Source organism: Exserohilum turcica, assembly GCF_000359705.1.
Source record: "Exserohilum turcica Et28A unplaced genomic scaffold SETTUscaffold_5, whole genome shotgun sequence".
Lineage (NCBI taxonomy): Eukaryota > Fungi > Ascomycota > Dothideomycetes > Pleosporales > Pleosporaceae > Exserohilum > Exserohilum turcicum.
Genome location: NW_007360266.1, coordinates 2,060,977 through 2,078,315, shown reverse-complemented (window position 1 = coordinate 2,078,315; position 17,339 = coordinate 2,060,977). Strand labels below are relative to the sequence as shown.

Here is a 17,339-nt window from a genome sequence, read left to right as displayed (position 1 = left end):
CTAAAAGAAGAAAAAAAAATCTTACATTAGTATCCAGCACCATGACAACGTAGCTCGAGACAAAGACAGACTACACACTACACACGCACAGACACACACACAGAGAGAGAGAGAGAGACGACAAACATCACACGACGACGGCGACGACACAGCGATAAAAGAAAAAGAAAAAGAGAAAAGAAAAAAGAGAGAGAAGAAAAGAAAAGAAAAGAGAGAGAGAGAGAGAGAGAGAGAGAGAAATCCCAGCCTACCAAAGCGGCAACAAACAAACTTTGTCGACAAGAACATTCCATCATCAGTACCAAACCCCCCCTTACACACACAGACACAGACACAGACACAGATACAAACACGACAATAGCTCAATCTAAGAATCAAACACAGCACCAAATGCAGCTCCACCCCAGCCTTTGACGCCCTCGACCACCTCACGGGTGACTTTGGGATTACTAACGACCATGGCAGCCTCGATACCCTTTTCACGCATGACCCAGCCGGTTTCGCCGGCGATATCCGGGCGGCCGTCGCTGGAGTCGTAGATGTAAGGGTTTGGATCGACTGCGCGGATAGCGGCGAGGACGAATTGCCAGTGGGGAGCTTCGGGGTCATAGACGCACCAGAGGACTCTGATGATTGTGCCGCGGGCCTTCATTTTGGCGATGATGGGGCTGCTGAGGAGCGAGATCATGGGGCCGATTCCCGCGCCGGTAGCAACGAGGAGGAGGGATTTGAAGAGCGGGGCGACGCACAGGAAGTTTGCGGCGGGGGGCCGGCGCAGCCAGATATGTGAGGGCGGGTTCTGGATTAGCGCCTTGGTCCAGTCGCCGGCTTGCGAGACGAGGACAAAGGCGCTGGCGTGGTCGGGCGTGGGGATCGTGGCAAAGGCGTGCCATTCTAGCAGGGGGCTGTGGGAAAAGCGCATGGTGCGTGAGTAGGGCATGTTTTTGTAGGGGAAGCTGATGCGGACTTCGCGGGAAGAAAGGAGCGATGCTGTGATGAGGACGCGGCGGATGCGGGTCCAGGGCATGATGATGAGCATGGTGGTGGCGGCGAGGAGCCAGACTGCTGGGTTCAAGTACAGGGGTTTGGTGTGCTGAGTGATGCTGGATACGCCGGTGTTGGCCCAGAGGACCATCATGGCAATCCAGCCGCCGAAACGGTGTGTGTGCTCAAACGTGTTGTGGAAGCGCATGCGGAGCTTGGGGTGCGCTGTGATGCACACGAGGACAATGGACACGAGAAACGAGTAGCACGTGGCAATGTCGACCCACATCCACACCCTGGCCGTGTGTGCATTCAGGCTGTCGAGAAAGAAAATGGTGTTGACGTGGACGAAAAAAATGTACCACAGGAGCGCCGCCATGGCACTGCCAACGTGGATGCCCCCGTAGTGGTGAAAGTCTGCCATGGTTGTGCGGAACCACAGGGGAAGCCAGATGGGTGTTTTTGCGACAAGGGAGAAGCTCAGATTGATAATGTCTTCCTGGCGGACCAGCACGGCGACGAAGAGGTTGACGGCGGTAGCAATCAGAGGCTCGGCGAGAGTGAATGGCCTGTTCCGGTTGACCAGGACTGCGAGTACGGCCATGTTTGCGATAAAGGTCAGGGCAATGAGGATCCGGTATGTCGTGAACCAGTGGAGACATAGCATTGCGAGGCGTCGTGGAGGCGGTGGTCTTTGGCTTGACAGTGAAATGGAAAAGGTATGGCGTCGAGGCATGGCCATGCCCGAATCCTTTTCGGACATGTCTTCATCCATTTGGGTCCATATGGAGCCTTTGGATGAGGTGGAAGAGACGGGTCGTGAGTCTTCCTTGGGCATGGTTGCTTTAGAATCATCGAATGGATTGGGCGACGAAGAGAATTCTCGGGCAGTTTGAAATGAATGTCGTGTTGGACTTTGGCCAGACTGGGAGCATGAAGACAGATCAGGGGAAGGCAACGGCGTAGCAAGTTGTGCCATTGGGCCAGCAAGGACAGAAGCAAACTCTGTGAAGCGACGGAGAAGAGAATGAAGGAAGGGATTGCTCGCGATGAATTAGGGGAACAATGCTGCACAACCACTGACTGCCCTTTTCCCATTGGGGAGTGGAACCGAAAGTCAAAGCATCTATCATTATCTCCTTGTGCAGGGAGCCCCCGTTTGGAACTGTAAACAGTACCCAGTTCGTATTTGTTCAACTTAGTTGTTTCAGTTGAACCTGAGAATGGCATGCTAAGCACGTGTCATCCGTGAAACGCTATACCGCTACCTGGTTAAGTCAGCACTGGTAAGCTGCATGCATGCTCGGGGCACGGCGGGGCACGTCCGTCCCGCCCCGAGATCCTGGACCCAGCAGGCTGGAATAAAATTAAAATGATTTCCTAAATAGACCCCCCAGTGCACCAATAATGGCGTGGCGCTCACCAAATCGAGCGCGGAGACAAGTCCTCTTGTCATTGCTGCGCACCGTTAGGCCGGCGACCTTGAAATAGAGTTTGGTGGCCAGGTTGTATTGTAACCTTCACGCATGCACAAATGGCGTCGTCGTCGTCGTCGTCGTCTTCGCACCTTTGCCAGCACGTGTGAAGCACGTGTTGGTGTATCTAGGCCTGGCACCTATACCAAGGCCGTGGGTCCGGTCAGCACGACTTGGCGAGGAACGAGCGGATGAATATGTTACAGGTTGCTCAGAAATGCGACTAGCTCGTCCACGACCTTTCTTGGCTGTTCCTGCTGGGGCCAGTGTCCTGCATCTTGAATAAAGCGGGCTCTGCGGAAATCCGAACATGATTCTGGGTGGGCTTCCATGGCGCCCGGCTGTTGGTAGTTTCCCCAATCTTTAGCGTCCGAGACGAAAATGCTCGGGCACTCAATCTTCTTGCCTGCAAATAGTTGGAGATCGGTCATGCGGACCGGATCGGTCATGATGCGGTAATAATTAAGGCCACCCTGAAAACCAGTCCTTGACCACTCCTGTACATAGAATGCGAGGTCTTGGTCGGACATCCATGCCTCGGTTGCCGCGATATTCTGGTCGGACATCATGTCAGCAATCGTCTCGGGCATGGACTTATGGAGCGGCATGATGTAGTAGTAGGGTAGCTTGGCCAGCTCCTGGGCAGTCCAGCTCTTGAGGGGGCGAGGCGCATTCTACTTCCAGTCGGCTAACTTGAGGTGAAGGTAGCCTCTGAGGAAAACATGCAGGCCCTGGGCCGGGTTTGCCCAGTCTCGCGCAGCTGCGCTGGTGCTGTTATACCACTTGTAGTGCTTCCGCGGCGTGTCAAGCTTTGCCAGCTCAGCGTGGACATGGAGTGGGGGAGTGGGGGCGTGTGCTTCAGTGTCGGCGTGAGCAATGTCAAAGGGAAGCAGATCGGGAGCGTTGAAGGGGTGACTCATCATGACTAGGCTGTTGAAGAGATCGGGACGCATCAGAGCGCACATGCTTGCCGTCACTGCTCCAAAGTCGTGGCCGACGATGCATTTTACTTTGCGGTAGCCCAGGGCATAGACCAGAGTGACGACATCGCGGACAAGGTTGGTCAGAGCGAACTGGGCCAGGTTGGTGTTGATGAAGGAAGAAGTGTCCCAGCCCGTGGTGCGTCCATAGCCCCGCTGGTCAAAGGCGACGACGTAGTAGCCAAGCGCGTCGCTAGCCTGGTGTTGAAGCCGGAAGCCTGGACTGCATGGGGCCGCAGCACAGTCACCGTCTTGTTTAGTGCACACGCCGGCACTGCGAACCAGGGACCCGTCGGCCGCCCGCACATGGCTGCATGCGCGAGCGGCTGGCACAAAGGAGGGCGAGGGCGAGACGAAAAAAAAAAGAGACACCGTCGTCATCGCCAGCCCTCGACATGTCTGGTGCTCGCCGACATGGATTCAGCAGCCCTGGCCACCCGCCCCTCGCAGCCGGCGCTGGATATTGGATATTGCACCATATGCAATTGTTGCATGCCGCCCAATACGTCCAAGCTTGCCATGTTGCACGGCCATGCCATCGGCTTCCTATTAGCTGTTTTGCTACCAGCCAGTCGCCGCCGCACTCGTCTCGACCCACGCCGCCGTCGCCCTTGGTCACTCTCCACTACACCTACACCTACACCCACGCCTACTACACCCACACCCACGCCTACTACACCCACACCCACACCCACACCCACACCCACACCCACACCCACACCCACATCCACCTCCGTCCATCCATCCATCCATCCGCCCCGTCGCCGCCGTCGCCGCCGTCGCCCGCGCCTCGCCCGCCTCTGTTTTGCGGCCAGCCCGTCGCAATTGGCTGCACGCGCCGTGTCTCAGTCCGCCCAGTTCCGCTCGCAAGCGTGACATCATCCACTCTACCCGGCCTCGGCCTGCACCTGCGCCTGCACCTCCGACCCCGAGACCATGCAGATCCAGCCCCGACTGCTGCAAAATAATCCTTAATTCCTAATCCATAATCCCTAATCCACCCCGCCCACCATGTTTGGCAAGCGACGGCGAGCCTCCTCCAACCCGGTACGTGCCCGCTGCCTGTGTCGCCGTGTCTATTTACATGGGCGCGCCTGTCGCGCACACAACACCACGGACCGCTTGTTTGCGCTGAAGCAATGCATGCTAACCCGCCGCGCCCATGCAGTCCCAGCGAGCGCCTCCTCCGAGCGCCTCGGCCTCTCTGGCCGCCACAAAGGCCTTTATGAAGAATGCCGAGTCGAATGGCAATCTCTCGTCCGCCGCCGCTGCTGCCGCCCTGCGCACTCATGTCACCACCCCGACGCCTGTTGGCGACACCGTCACCAAGCGCATGGCCCGCCGCGGCTCGCACTCTTCCAACGGCAGCTCCTCTAAGCAGCCTGCCGCCGCCCTGCAGCGCCAGTCGAGCTCAGGGTCCATGACAGAGCGCTCGTTCCGTGCCCCGTCGCCAGGCAGAGCCAGCCCAGCAGACCCCCATGCGCCGCCTGTTCCACCCGTGCCCACAAGCATACAACACGAGCAGCAGCAGACAACTACAATCCACCGCCGCGCCTCAAGCGTCGGCCCAACGTATCGCGGAGTGTCGCCAGGCCCCAGAGGCGGTGGCAGAGGCGTCAGCCTGGATAGAGGCGCCAGCAACGCCAGCAACGCCAGAAAGGGCACGCAACGGCCGCCCAACTCGCTTGCCCACGTGTCTGAAGAAGAAGCCTCGCCGTCTATAAACTTTTCCCGCCCCATGTCTCCCGGCGCAACTGCCGTGAAAAAGACCCCATCGCCGCCTACGACGTCGAGTGGATGGTTTGGCGGGCCCGTTGTCAATCAAGATGCCATTCAGCGCATGGCGTCCACCTCGCGACCCAAGACATCCAGTGGCGTCACGAGTCATCATCTTCATAATGTCCAGAGATCGGTGCAGAATGCTGCCGACCGCCCAGTCACGACGCACCACATTGCCCAACGAGTTCAAGGCGCGCGACTGGCGAGCGCAAGCATGCGCCCAAAGCCATTTGGCACAGCTGTACAATCGCAAATACTCGCCCCCAGACAAGCTCCTCGGCCCGTTGATCCAAACTCTCCAGATGCCGTCTATGACCCATCAACGCGCACCTTCATACATAAGCAGGACGCCATGGCGCGCCACAGGGAAATGCACGAACAGCCCGAGCACACTCCTCAGCACGAACCACAATACACCAACACGTTTCATCCTGTCTACATACCCGAGAATCAGATGGACCGTGGCCCACCTAGCCCTATACGTCACCATGTCCAGCAACAGCCACTCTCGCCGCCCCTGGAAGAGCCACGAGCCGCTGTTGAGAGGCATTCGGACGACTTTGTCCATGCACACGTCCAGGTTCCCGAGCAGGCAAATGCAGGCCGCAAACTCGAAGACTCTGGCTATGGTACCATAGTCGGCCACGAGGACGACAGAAATTCGCCCGTTTTCGCCCAACCCCAGGACAGCGCCTACCCTCGCCTATCCACTCCGGCCAGCTCTAGGCCCGCCAGTACTCATGTCGTTCCTGATCACGAACGTGTCAGTCACGAGAGAAGCTCATCATTAAACCCACCGCGCACCGCTCATTTTGCGCCAGTAGCCGTTGAGCTTACTGGGCTGAAGCACGACCCGCTGCCGCGATCCGTGTCTCCCGCTAAATCTGCACTGAAAGCGTCGCCATCGGTTTCGCGTCGTGGCGAGTCTCCAATCAGCTCCAGCGGACGTCTCCATAGCCTAGGTGCTCAGAGTGAAGCATCTGACACCGCCTCGGATGAAGGGGGAAGGCGCAAGAAGAGAAATGTCCGGGTCAGCTTCGAGGAGGACCTGGTAGCGTCGAGCCACTCTGCGCCCGCCCACTCTGAGCCTACCTACGCAGGTCTAGGCGTATCTAAATGGGGTCCAATCGCTGAAAAAGATGACGAGTTTGAAGATCTCAGGAAGCCGCGACCCGCTCTACCCATGTTTGGTAGTATCCGCGAAAAGGAGCGACGCCCTCGCGACGAAGTGCCCGAGAAGGTCACCGAGACAGTCCCAACAGACTTCATTGGTCAATCTCACGTCTCCAGTGACCTTGCGCTTGGCAATATTTTCGCCCGCGACCATGCCCGAAAACAGGAAGAACATGGCGATCCTCTTCCACCGCAGGTCACTACCGTTGAAGGCAGTGGATACGTATCAGACTCGAGTGATTACTCAGATCATCATGAGCCTACGGAGCGGAAGGAAATTTCCCAAGGGGTGCCAGCTCCGGAGCCCAAGTCTCTTTCTGCACCTCACCAAGATGCGCCATCAGGTATAACAGAACAAGTTGTTACTGTCCCAAACATAGCGTTCCAGCCTCCTACTCCTAGCCCTTACGAAAAGCCAGAGCCAAAGTTCCAGAGCATAGGGATACCTGAGGAATGTGACCAAGTTCAAGCATCCAAGCCAGATGCGTCTCTGTCGGCACCCTCTGCACGCACTCAGCCGACGAGCCAGACATCACAGTCTACGTCACATGGTGTTGAAGAAAGCACGGATGATGAAAGCAGCGTGTACAGCGATGCGTATGAGGATTTGTCCGATGCAGGTGGGTTTGCTAGTATCGATGCTCTGATGGACAAGCCAGTGGATCCTCCACCTGGCCTGATGCCAAAATATGCGGTTCCAGACACGACAGACAGTCCGACACCGACACTTAGGCAAGAGACCTTTTCAAACGAGACCAACGATACAGACATAACACCCACAATAAAGCAAGGGCCTTTTGCGAATGAGAGCAGTCGTGTCGAGACACCTACGCAGGATTGGAACGCTGCACAACTGCATTGGAGTGGTATTAATGGGTCACTTCGACAGTCCCAAGAGCCTGAGGTTCATGCTGAGCAGCCCTCAAAGGCTCAGCCGGTCACTAATGGGGCCGTGAAAGCCCCAGTTTCGCAGGACCATACAGCGCGCGCAGCTTCGTCGTCACCATCCTCAAAGCCTCTGAAGTCGGCCTTGAAGAAGACTTCCACACCGCAAACGACGCGCCCAGCCGAATCCCAAAACAACACAATGCAGACTATGGCGCCTAGGGATAGCCAGCCAGAGATTCGCATGAGAAGAACTATGCGTGGAGGCGCAAACACGGATGCGCAAACTGACCATCGGATGGGATCAACTATGCGTTCAAGCATGCGGGGGCCACCAGAAAACTCGACCAGAGCACAGCCGCAGATGCGGCAGAGCATGCGGTCAGCAGGTACAGCGCCGGCTTCGAACATGGGACTGGCAGCATCTCGTCATAGCATGGGGCCCATGGACACAAAGCCGCCTCGAGGCGCGCTCCAAAAGAAGAACATCCCAGCCTCGGTAGCGCCTTCTAAGCCAAGGCCACAGAGCATGCCTGTTGCGAAGCCCATGGCCGCCGCGCCAGTACCTACATATGACAGCGATTCCGATGCTTCTGTCAGCAGTTTCCAACGATCGAGAAACCGGGGGCCACGGCAAAAAGGTGGGAGGTATACTATGCGTGCGTCAATGAGACAGGGGCCGGCACCCACTATGCGCGCGAGTGCTCCTGCTCCCAAACAAGTTCAAGCCATCTCGCCCCCAGTCTCTCCATCGCCCGCCATGCGAAAGTCCATGCGGCCCTCTTCGCCAACGCCAGAACCAGTCAAGTCATCCAAGTTCAGCATCCGATCCTTGTCACCAATGGGCAGGTTCCGCAAGGGACCTGACCCTGTTTCTTTGCCTGTTCAAGAAAAGCCCATGCCCTCGTTCGCCAAGCAGCCCAAACTTGCCAAACCAGCGGTGCAACCCGCAAAGTTGCCCAAGGCAACCAAGGCGCCTTTCAAGAGCCGCTTCGCTGATTCGAGCGACGAAGACGAAGATGATATACCCAGTCGGTTCCAGAGCCGATTCCAGAGCCGATTCGAGGACTCGGACGACGAACCCACCGACTATGAGCTGCCTCCTGGTTTGAGACCAGTCCGAGGCATTCCCAGGGAGCCTGGTGAAGAGGATGGTGACTCTACGGATCTAGAGGAAGAAGTGGATGAGGTGCTTCCAGAGGAAGTTTCCAAGCCTGCTCCACAGACGAATGGAGTCAATGGCGGCGCTAACAAACAAGGCGCATCGCTAGCTGCTGGTTCTCTCCGTGATGGCAAACAAGCTCCTTTGCCCTCTTTCCAGTCTGGTGGCAAGAGCAAGTCGAGGCGCAGTTTGTTTGGCTTTGGGAAGAAGAAGACCGCTCAGGCGGAGTCGGTTCAGGCCCAGCCTGAGCCAGTGCAGCATACATCTGCACCGAATGAGATTCCCATGCCACCTGCCCAGCGCAACCGCGACAAGGGTATCCCTATGACACCTATTGATGAAGACAAGGAGTTTTTCGAGCCTACTCCAACCACTCCTAAAAAATCACCCAAGCTTCAACGACGATCGACCCCTGACTGGCCTCTACCACCAGCTATCGGGACGGACAATCGCCCAGTGAGCTCAGATGGCGTCGCGGCTCGTAGGCCACGCTTTGCCAGCCGACAGCCCAGCGCTGTTTCCAATGTCTCTGCACCCATAGTCGATACACAGGGCCATTCTGTTTCTTACGGCCGGAGCGGAAAAAAGAAGAAGTTCCAAGGCCTAAGGCGGGTCTTTGGGCTGAACGATTAGTCTACTTGACTTGTGACTGACTTGCGCTTTAGACGTGTAGTGGGACATGTCAAGCATGCTCGCGCAAGCCATAAACCCGAGCACTCTTCCTCCAGCTCAAGCCGATCACGCATCTCGATTTCCTCCTTCCTTCACGCTTCAAACAAGCTGTTTGGGTGCCGTACACACCGCCAATAACGCGCTTTCATCATATCCTGCCATCTATGTGCTACCTGATTTATGGTTTTTTCTTTTCTTTTCTTGCTTATGTTTTGGGTTTTTGGAAAAATCCCATGAACGCATACTTTTTTAGCACACGCAAACAATGATACCAATTTTCTTTGTCTTGTCTTGTTTTCTCTTGTCTTGTCTGGTCTGGTCTACTATGGAGCGCCCGCGTGCGCGTATACATTGTGCGATACCCCCCCTTCCTCTCGCTTCTTTTTTCTTTCTTTCTTTCTTTCTTTCTGTCTTCCTTTCTTTCTGTCCAGCAATCCGCGTCATTGCCTCTCTCTCTTTCTCTCTCTTTCTTTTTCACCTGTCTTACAACCTGTACACGTGTGTGAGCGTTATCATGGAATAGGGCCCACACTTGCCGTTTGAGTATTCTTCTAGCGCTAGTTGATCTAGCTGGATATGCCAAGAAAGAGAAGGCGTTTTCAAGAATGAGAAAATGGAAAACACACATGTATTTTTCAAAATGGAGGTTTTGAAGTTATTGTGTGTGTGTGTGTGTGTGTAATTTGTAATGGGAAATGGATGTGGATATGGATATGAAGATAGAAATGGAATTGGTTCTAGAGTATGCATGTCTCTCTCTCTCTCTCTCTGTGTGTGTGTACTTTGTACTCGTACTCGTTTCCATCGTTTTCAGTCATTTCTCTCCAGTGTCCGCGCAGAGTCAAAGTTAGAATAAAAGGCGAAGGATCGCAAGAAGAACGCACGTTTCCAGGTGAACTTGATTACAGTAGCACGACTGAAACACACACACACACACACACAGAGAGAGAAAGAGAGATGTAAACGGATATAGATAGTACGTAAATCATTACTTTACTACAACTACATGCATACCCCATATATACGTCAAAATAGCATAAAAACCAGCCTCCCCACTTCCCATCTCCCCCCACCCCCCCCCTCTACATATCACGCCAACACAAGTACCTAATATTTTGGTTTAAACATCAACGTAGCCATCTGCGCCCTGACATCGGCGTCGATACCAAACAGGCGATACAGCCACTTGATGATGATAACAAAGCTCTCGGGCTCACCCATGTGCTTGATGCCCTGGACAAAGCGGGCTTCCTTGGGGGCGCCATGCAGCAGGGCGAGGTAGTAATCGTCAATGGGGAAGATTTCGTCTTCGGTGCCGTTGACGAGCAGCAGGCGGGCGCAATCGGGAGAATCCAGCGTGCCGTCGTTGAGCAGCGAGAACTTGGCGCTGGCTTCGCGCTTGAAAGCCGCCACGTCGGTGCCGTAGCCCCATTTGTGCGCCAGCGTGTCGGCAAGGTCGAACGGGTACTCTAGGTGGTTGACGTGGTTCAGCCATTCTGCCGAGAACATGTGGTGGCAGCCGCCGCCGAGGGCGACGACGCCCGCGAGCCGTGACGCGTGTGTGTGCGCGACGCGGATGGCGTAGTAGCCGCCGGTGCTGAAGGCCCAGATGGCGGTTTTGTGCGTATCCAGGCGCGGCTGTGCAGCCACCCAGTCGAGCAGCGAGCTGTACAGGCGGTCGGGCGACGTGCGGTCTGAAGGGTCGGCAGGACAATCGCCTGTGCCTGGGATTTCCAGCACGATGGTCGCGACGCCCACGCGGCGCCAGCCTTCCATCCACACGGCCAGCTCGGTGCGGTACCCGTCGAGGCCCGTGAAGATGATGAGGGTCGGCACGGGTGTCTCGGGCGACGCGTGTTCGGGAACGAGATGGTACACTGGGATTTCGGGGCCCTCGCCCGGGCCGCCATGGACATGTGGGATGCGGATTTCATGCACGGGGTGGTCGCGCATGCCGAGGCCCTTGATGCAGACTTGTTTTCCGCGTTCCCAGGCCTCGCGCTGCGCGGGGCTGCGCGGCGCAGGGAAGCGCGCGATGCGGTATACGGCGCTGGACCGCAGGTAGTATTCGGATGCTTTTTCGCGCTCGCCCGCGGCTTCGGCGCCCTGCGCTATCGACGCTAGGTGCTCGGCTTGCGGAAAGTACTTTCGCGCGTACTCGTCCCAGTCGTACGGCTCCCGCATCTTGGAGCGCACCATGTCCGAGACAATGGGCTCGAAGTCGCGCGCCGCTCCGAACATGAAGGGGTAGACGCCCATTTCGGCCTGTGCGACATGTGTTAGTGGGCATGTATGTGATATATGGTGATGATAAGGAAGAGGAGGAGATGGTTCAAACATACAGGCTTCTTCCACTTTGTTTCCCATAGCTGTTCGTACGACTCGTGGTGTTTGGCCGGTATACCCAACTTGTCCTGGATGAAGAACTTGGTGCCTACTGCCGCCATTTTGTTGTGAAAAACAATACCCTATCTCTTTCTTCCTGTTCTCCTGCTTGATCTTCTTCTTTTTGAAGACACACGTATGTACCAGGACCCAGTCCCTCGTGACTCTCGTTCGCTCTCTCGCTGTCTGCCTTTGTACAGCTCAACTGTATATCAAGCCCGCCGACTGTGTATAATCCAGAAAGCGTATTGAAGAGAACTGCGGTATTCCAATTCCCGAATATTCCGTACGTGTAGAGTTCACCCTGTACAGCAGCTTGATCGAGGTAATCGTGACTTGATATTAGACTTTCTCTCTCAACTCGCGTTGATTAGTATCGTAGAAACCAGATCGAGAGCAAAAAGGGAAGCAGGAAAGATACCAAACATCACACCGCCATCACCAATATATATAGCCATCGGGCCTCACCTTGCCCTCGCTCAGGAAGAACGGCCAATAGACTCATGTCTTGGCCGCGACTCCAAAACCGCCATGCCGAACGGTCATGTCGCAAGTTTCTGACGGCGGGACCGCCACCGCTGCCGCCGTTGTTCGGTGTGCTGCCGCGCGGGCGTGGGGAGCCGACACGGAACGAACCACCCATTCATCCATTTCCCCTCATATTCAATCCATCAGCCGCAACGACACACTTTTACGCGTCCATACAGATTTCGGTCCTTTCTTTTGGCACACAGTAACAACGCACGAGCTGACCGTAAAAAGCAAGGGAAAATATTGGGTTCTAGATTGCGGGTTCGGAGAACTGAGCTTGTGTGAACATGTCAATGTGCTGATGTGCTGACGCGCTGACTTGGGCACGTGACTGCTTCCTGACCTTGTCAGCCTTCAACACCAAAATCGGATCCTGGGAGATTGAGGCTAAATTGGAAAATGAGCCATGTTTCTATAGTAGTCAGAACTAGAATCCGTTTTGCACATGATCCAATTCTATTCATCATATCCTGCCCGACCATGCAGGTTACATCACTCATGTTCATACCATGTTCATGCCATTTTCCTACCATACGCCAGAAATGCTACGCTGAAACTATTTGTGTGCTGTCGACTGTTAGTATCAAACCCTGATGAGCATAGCCATCCACTTACGAATTCCCTCGACAGGCTTGCCGGTGCCGTCAGCAACCTCAGCCGCCGTCTTCTTGTCCTCGACAACGTCCTTCATAAAAGGGAAGGTCAGGACCTCCTTGATGGAGTAGTGGTCCGTCAAGAACATGACGATACGGTCGATGCCCATTCCCCAACCACCAGTGGGCGGCAGACCGTACTCGAGTGCCTGGCAAAAGGTCTCGTCGATGAGCTGTGCCTCGTCGTCACCTTGCGCCTTCTGGTTTGCTTGCTCGGCCTGTGTGGGTTAGTATTTACCTGAAATATTTCCTAAACAATTGACTTACAAAACGCTGACGCTGTACTTCTGACATGTTCAACTCGGTGTAAGCGTTGGCAATCTCCTTCTTGCAGACAAAGGCCTCGAAACGTTCGCAGAGACCGGGAATGTCTCGGTGGGTTTTGGCGAGCGGTGACATGACCTCAGGATGGCCCACGATAAAGGTTGGGTTGACAGCAGTCTCTTCGATGAACTCGCCAACCAACTTGTCAATCATTCTTGAGTTGGTGCGGGGCTCTGAGCAGTCGACATTGACCTTCTTGAGCACCCTCTTGAGGAACTCGTTGGTCTCGGCCGTGTGCAGCTCGGTCGCTGGTGGGAACTTCTCGCCGGTAGCCTCCTCAAGCGCGGGAATCATGTTGACTCGCCTCCATGGCCTTGCCCAGTTGACGTTGTAGACCTCGCCTGTCTGGGTGTGGTAAGTTGTCTCGTAGCTGCCAGTGACCTCCTTGACCATCTCGCTGACAAGCTCCTCGGTCATGTCCATGAGGTCGTTGTAGTCTGCGTATGCCATATAGAATTCGCACGTGGTAAACTCGGGGTTGTGTGTGAGGTCAATGCCCTCGTTTCTGAATTGACGGCCGATTTCGTATACTCTCTCCAGGCCTCCGACAACCAGCTCCTTGAGGTATAGTTCAGGAGCAATGCGCATGTACAGCTCCATGTCGAGTTCGTTGTGGTACGTCTTGAATGGTCGCGCTGTTGCGCCTCCGGCAATCTTGTTCATCATGGGCGTCTGCACTTCCAAGAAGTCGCGCTCATCGAGATACCTGCGAACAGCCTTGATGATCTTGGTACGCGCGATGAAGGTGTTGCGCGTTGAGTCGTTCATGATGAGATCGAGGTATCGGTTTCGGTGACGCTGCTCCTGGTCCTTGTAACCACTGCCGCACGATTAGTACTAGCATTGCCAGGCTGTGGGTTGGCTCTTACAAGTGCTCTGTTGGCAACATCCTCAGGCAGGGTGTGAGGAGGATGACTTCGCGGGCAAAGATACTAAGTTCACCCTCGCCACCCTTCTTGGGACTTGTGCGGCCGGGGAAGCCAATGACACCAATAATGTCTCCGCGCTGAATGTTCTCGTGCTGCTTCTCAAAGGGCACGTCGGCCTTGGACTCCTGCAATTGGCACATGACCTGGATGGTGACACCCTCTGCCTTGCCTGTGCATTGTTAGATATGAAGCAGTGTCTTGCGCCGTGTACATACAAACGTAGAAGTGGAGCGCATTGGAAGCAGATCGCTGCGTCATGACACGGAGACCCATGCGAATCTCCTTTTCGGGCAGCGTCTCGCCCTTCTTGAGATGTGAGTAGTCGCGCACATAGTCGGCGATCCTGTAGTTGGTGTGGAACTTGTGCGGGTAAGGGTTGGGGTCCTGGGATGCCTGGAGCGCGGCAATCTTCTTGGATCGAATCTCAAAGTATTGCTGGGAATATATTAGCGACAGATTGGGGCGAGAGGTCACATTGCGAGACATACATTTGGGTTCAATTCTTCAACATCATCCTTCTTCTCCTTCTTGGGGCGGGCTGGTAGCGACGCTTCCTTTTCCTTCTTCTTCTCGTCCTTTTCGCGCTGCTTCTGGCGGCGCTTGAGCTCGCTCTTGGAGATCTTCTCGCCGGTGACGGGATCCGTGTGCAGGTCCTTGGTCTCGGCAGCCGGGGGCTGGGTTGCGGGTTGCTCGTCGGCCATTGTTGCGGTGGTTTGTGGGAGACGTCTGGCTCGTGTGGGCTGCGCGTTGGGAGATATGCCCCGCCAAACTTTTTGACTCACCCCGCTCTCGACTGCAGCGGTAGGAACAACGTTTTTCCATCCGGTTCAGGCAGCGTACCAAGCAGTACGGCCGGCACATGGTCCTTTTGCACCGGTCAAGGCCAAGAGGGAATAGCTTGCATGACTACCATGGTTTTTGAGCTGAAATTTGCTTGCACTCTGCAAAAGCCTTCACTTGGTCTACCCCGCATCTCCCGAGGCTCATGCAGCATGTCTAATTACGCAGGAAATGACACCCAATGGCACTGGAACCCAAACGAAATGCACGCTTACACACGCGGAAGCCATGGCACTTGTTCGATTGGCAGACGCGGCCAGCAAGGAGATGGGCAGATACAACCGTCCTTGGGCAGTGCACGGCGTCGTACGCCCACACAGAATGAGGCGCAGTCTGCCGGACGCTATAGCCCAGGCCCCACCTCGACGCCCGAAAGAAGACCCCTTTTTGTATGTGCTGCTCCATCAACCCTTGGAATAGCAGTCATGATGATCTCCATGATCCATGTCGACGGCAGCAGAGCCCAAGGGCAACCCCGCAAAGTCAGCATGGAAAAGGATCGCGGCGCGCAGCATGGGGCGTCTGCTGCACAAGACAAGTCCCTGGCGGGCGGGTTGGAGACTGGGGACCGGCCCTGTCCAGACCCTGTCAATCATTATGCCGCCGCGTCGCAGACGACGATGAGTCGAGGGCAGCTTCAAAAGCATGGCGACGGGCATTGGGCGTCGCGCCCGAACCGGCATCCGGCTTCCGGCAGCGAGCATGGCGCCAGCGCCTCATTTGTGCATACTTGGCTGCTTTGTAGCCCAACGAGCAGCGTGGCCGTTTGTTACCCCGGCAATTGACTTTGGCGGCAAGCGTCAAACATGGGCAGAGAAGCTCCGAGGTGTCAGGCTGCAAGGATCGCTGCCACATGGTCATGGCGATAGCCGCTGCAAGTGCGGCTAGGGCTGGTGCAGTAGCTCTGCGACGTGACAGGTGTCAGATGGAGAGACCCAGGCATCTAGCAGTGAGCTTGGGCAAAAAGCAGCCTGTCGGGGCCCGGCTTGTCGGAGTCGGGGTGCGAGTGCGAGTGGGATGGCGAGAGTTGCTACGTCATGGTGGTTGCTTGTTCGTGTAAGGCGTAGATGAGGCTCGTACTCGGTGCCGGGCTGCGTGGCTGCTTACGCATATCAGGCTGGATGGGCAGGCTAAGGCAGGTACGCCATGGCAAGATGCGACGGGCATGTTCCTGCATCCCACCCTGGGGCGAGCAGCTAGCGGCCATGTTGTTTGGAGCCAGTACCAGCACCAGCACCAGCGCCAGTAGCGAGGAGGCCGCAGAAGAGGCCTGTGTCGGCAGTGTCGGGACCCTGGGGGTGTTTGTTTTGTTTTTGCCCACGGTGACGCATGGCCATGGCACGACGAGTATTTTGTTCTGGGTGCCATCGTCATATGACCCATGCCTGGGCGTCATGGCTCCGTTTTGGTGCTGTGCTAGCTTGAGACTGTCGTGAATACACCTATGTCCACCGGTGTATGTCTTGGATGCCCGACGGTTAGCGGTGTTTGGATCGCCAGTCTGGGGTGGTTCAACGACATGTTGACGTGGCACATTGACCGGCTGCTCGCACTCGCACTCTCAGACTGCTTGCTGCGTGGTTGTGCTCCGTCATGGCGGCCCGGACAGAGGGTCGAGCATCGCGCGCTTACGTCATGTGCAGCTGCGCAGGTCCCCCACCACCACCATCATGGCCATCACCAGCGCGAGCCTCGATCGCAGGCCGGCGCGCAATCGCGAGGCAGAAACATGTAGCCGACTATCACGTTTGGAAACCTGTCAATCGAGCGAGAGAACAAACGCGAAACATGGAGAGGGGAGTCGGCGGAGGTGACGTTGCGCCCATGCGAAACACGCTTGGGGCGCGTGTTGCAAGCGTGTCGCGTATTGCGCAACAGCATTGGGCCTGGTTCTTGACAGGCACCAGGCATCCATCTGGCGCGACCGTGTCAGCGGACGGGCTCCGGTGTTGGTGGAGAAGCCGCTGGACAGGCAGCCGTGGCAGCAGCAGCAGCAGCAGCATAGGTGCAGTATAATAGCAGTGGTAGTATTGATGGAGCAGGCGGAGTATTGGTGGCCGCGGGAGGCTGCATATAGTGGAGGGAAAAGAAACGGGCGGGCTGGTGGTGGCTCCGAGGCGTGGCAGCTGTCTGGCGAGTCGCCAAAGCTATCGATAGCGCGATAGGCGTCGAGGGGGCGTGGGAGTGCAATCACAGCAATGCGGAGAGCCAAGCGCGTCGGTGGCAGAGAGTGTTGCCCATTGCTGGCAGCCGGGAGCGAGCGGGCCGCCGGCGAACTGCGAACTGGCCGAGGAGAGCCCCCTTTTCGACCTGAAGCAGCCAGCTGGGGGGGGGGAGGGGGGCATGAGGATGCTAAGATTGGATTCATTTGCTGCGATAGCGCAGATAGGGGGGATCCTAGCGGCCATGTCATGGTATGGTGGTGGTGCCGATGCCGATGCCGTGCTTGTGCGTAGTAAGTATGCGTGTGTGCGTGCAGCGAGCCGGTTGGGGGGGGGGGGGAGGGGCGGGAGGGGGGGCGGAGTGGGGGAGACCGTGGAGGTGGCGAGGGCGAGCGAGCGTTGTTT

The 17,339-nt window shown here is 56.3% G+C and overlaps 6 protein-coding genes across 6 annotated transcripts; 2 read left to right on the top strand and 4 right to left on the bottom strand.

The window, feature by feature from the left end:
• Positions 1–367: 367 nt before the first annotated feature.
• SETTUDRAFT_94452 (uncharacterized protein) lies at positions 368–1,651 on the bottom strand (the record flags this gene model as incomplete). Its single annotated transcript, XM_008031058.1, has 1 exon — positions 368–1,651. One exon carries the CDS (start codon positions 1,649–1,651, stop codon positions 368–370), a length of 1,284 nt encoding a protein of 427 aa, XP_008029249.1.
• A 1,008-nt stretch (positions 1,652–2,659) lies between these two features.
• On the bottom strand, positions 2,660–3,747 carry SETTUDRAFT_156082 (uncharacterized protein; the record flags this gene model as incomplete). Its single annotated transcript, XM_008031057.1, has 3 exons — positions 2,660–3,110; positions 3,138–3,632; positions 3,707–3,747. The coding sequence occupies 3 exons, from the start codon at positions 3,745–3,747 to the stop codon at positions 2,660–2,662; spliced, it is 987 nt and encodes a 328-aa protein (XP_008029248.1).
• A 106-nt stretch (positions 3,748–3,853) lies between these two features.
• SETTUDRAFT_33859 (uncharacterized protein) lies at positions 3,854–4,315 on the top strand (the record flags this gene model as incomplete). The annotated part of the gene is made up of 1 exon (XM_008030647.1): positions 3,854–4,315. The coding sequence occupies one exon, from the start codon at positions 3,854–3,856 to the stop codon at positions 4,313–4,315; it is 462 nt and encodes a 153-aa protein (XP_008028838.1).
• A 135-nt stretch (positions 4,316–4,450) lies between these two features.
• SETTUDRAFT_22267 (uncharacterized protein) lies at positions 4,451–9,071 on the top strand (the record flags this gene model as incomplete). Its single annotated transcript, XM_008030566.1, has 2 exons — positions 4,451–4,486; positions 4,608–9,071. The coding sequence occupies 2 exons, from the start codon at positions 4,451–4,453 to the stop codon at positions 9,069–9,071; spliced, it is 4,500 nt and encodes a 1,499-aa protein (XP_008028757.1).
• Positions 9,072–10,193: 1,122 nt separating this feature from the next.
• Positions 10,194–11,994, bottom strand: SETTUDRAFT_164887 (uncharacterized protein). The gene is made up of 2 exons (XM_008031056.1): positions 11,453–11,994; positions 10,194–11,375 (listed from the first exon to the last, which is right to left on the bottom strand). The coding sequence occupies exons 1-2, from the start codon at positions 11,555–11,557 to the stop codon at positions 10,218–10,220; spliced, it is 1,263 nt and encodes a 420-aa protein (XP_008029247.1). The 5' UTR covers positions 11,558–11,994; the 3' UTR covers positions 10,194–10,217.
• Positions 11,995–12,446: 452 nt separating this feature from the next.
• Positions 12,447–14,651, bottom strand: SETTUDRAFT_164886 (uncharacterized protein). Its single transcript, XM_008031055.1, has 6 exons — positions 14,421–14,651; positions 14,148–14,367; positions 13,873–14,101; positions 12,947–13,823; positions 12,642–12,897; positions 12,447–12,593 (listed from the first exon to the last, which is right to left on the bottom strand). Exons 1-6 carry the CDS (start codon positions 14,631–14,633, stop codon positions 12,583–12,585), a joined length of 1,806 nt encoding a protein of 601 aa, XP_008029246.1. The 5' UTR covers positions 14,634–14,651; the 3' UTR covers positions 12,447–12,582.
• Between the last annotated feature and the right edge of the window lie 2,688 nt (positions 14,652–17,339).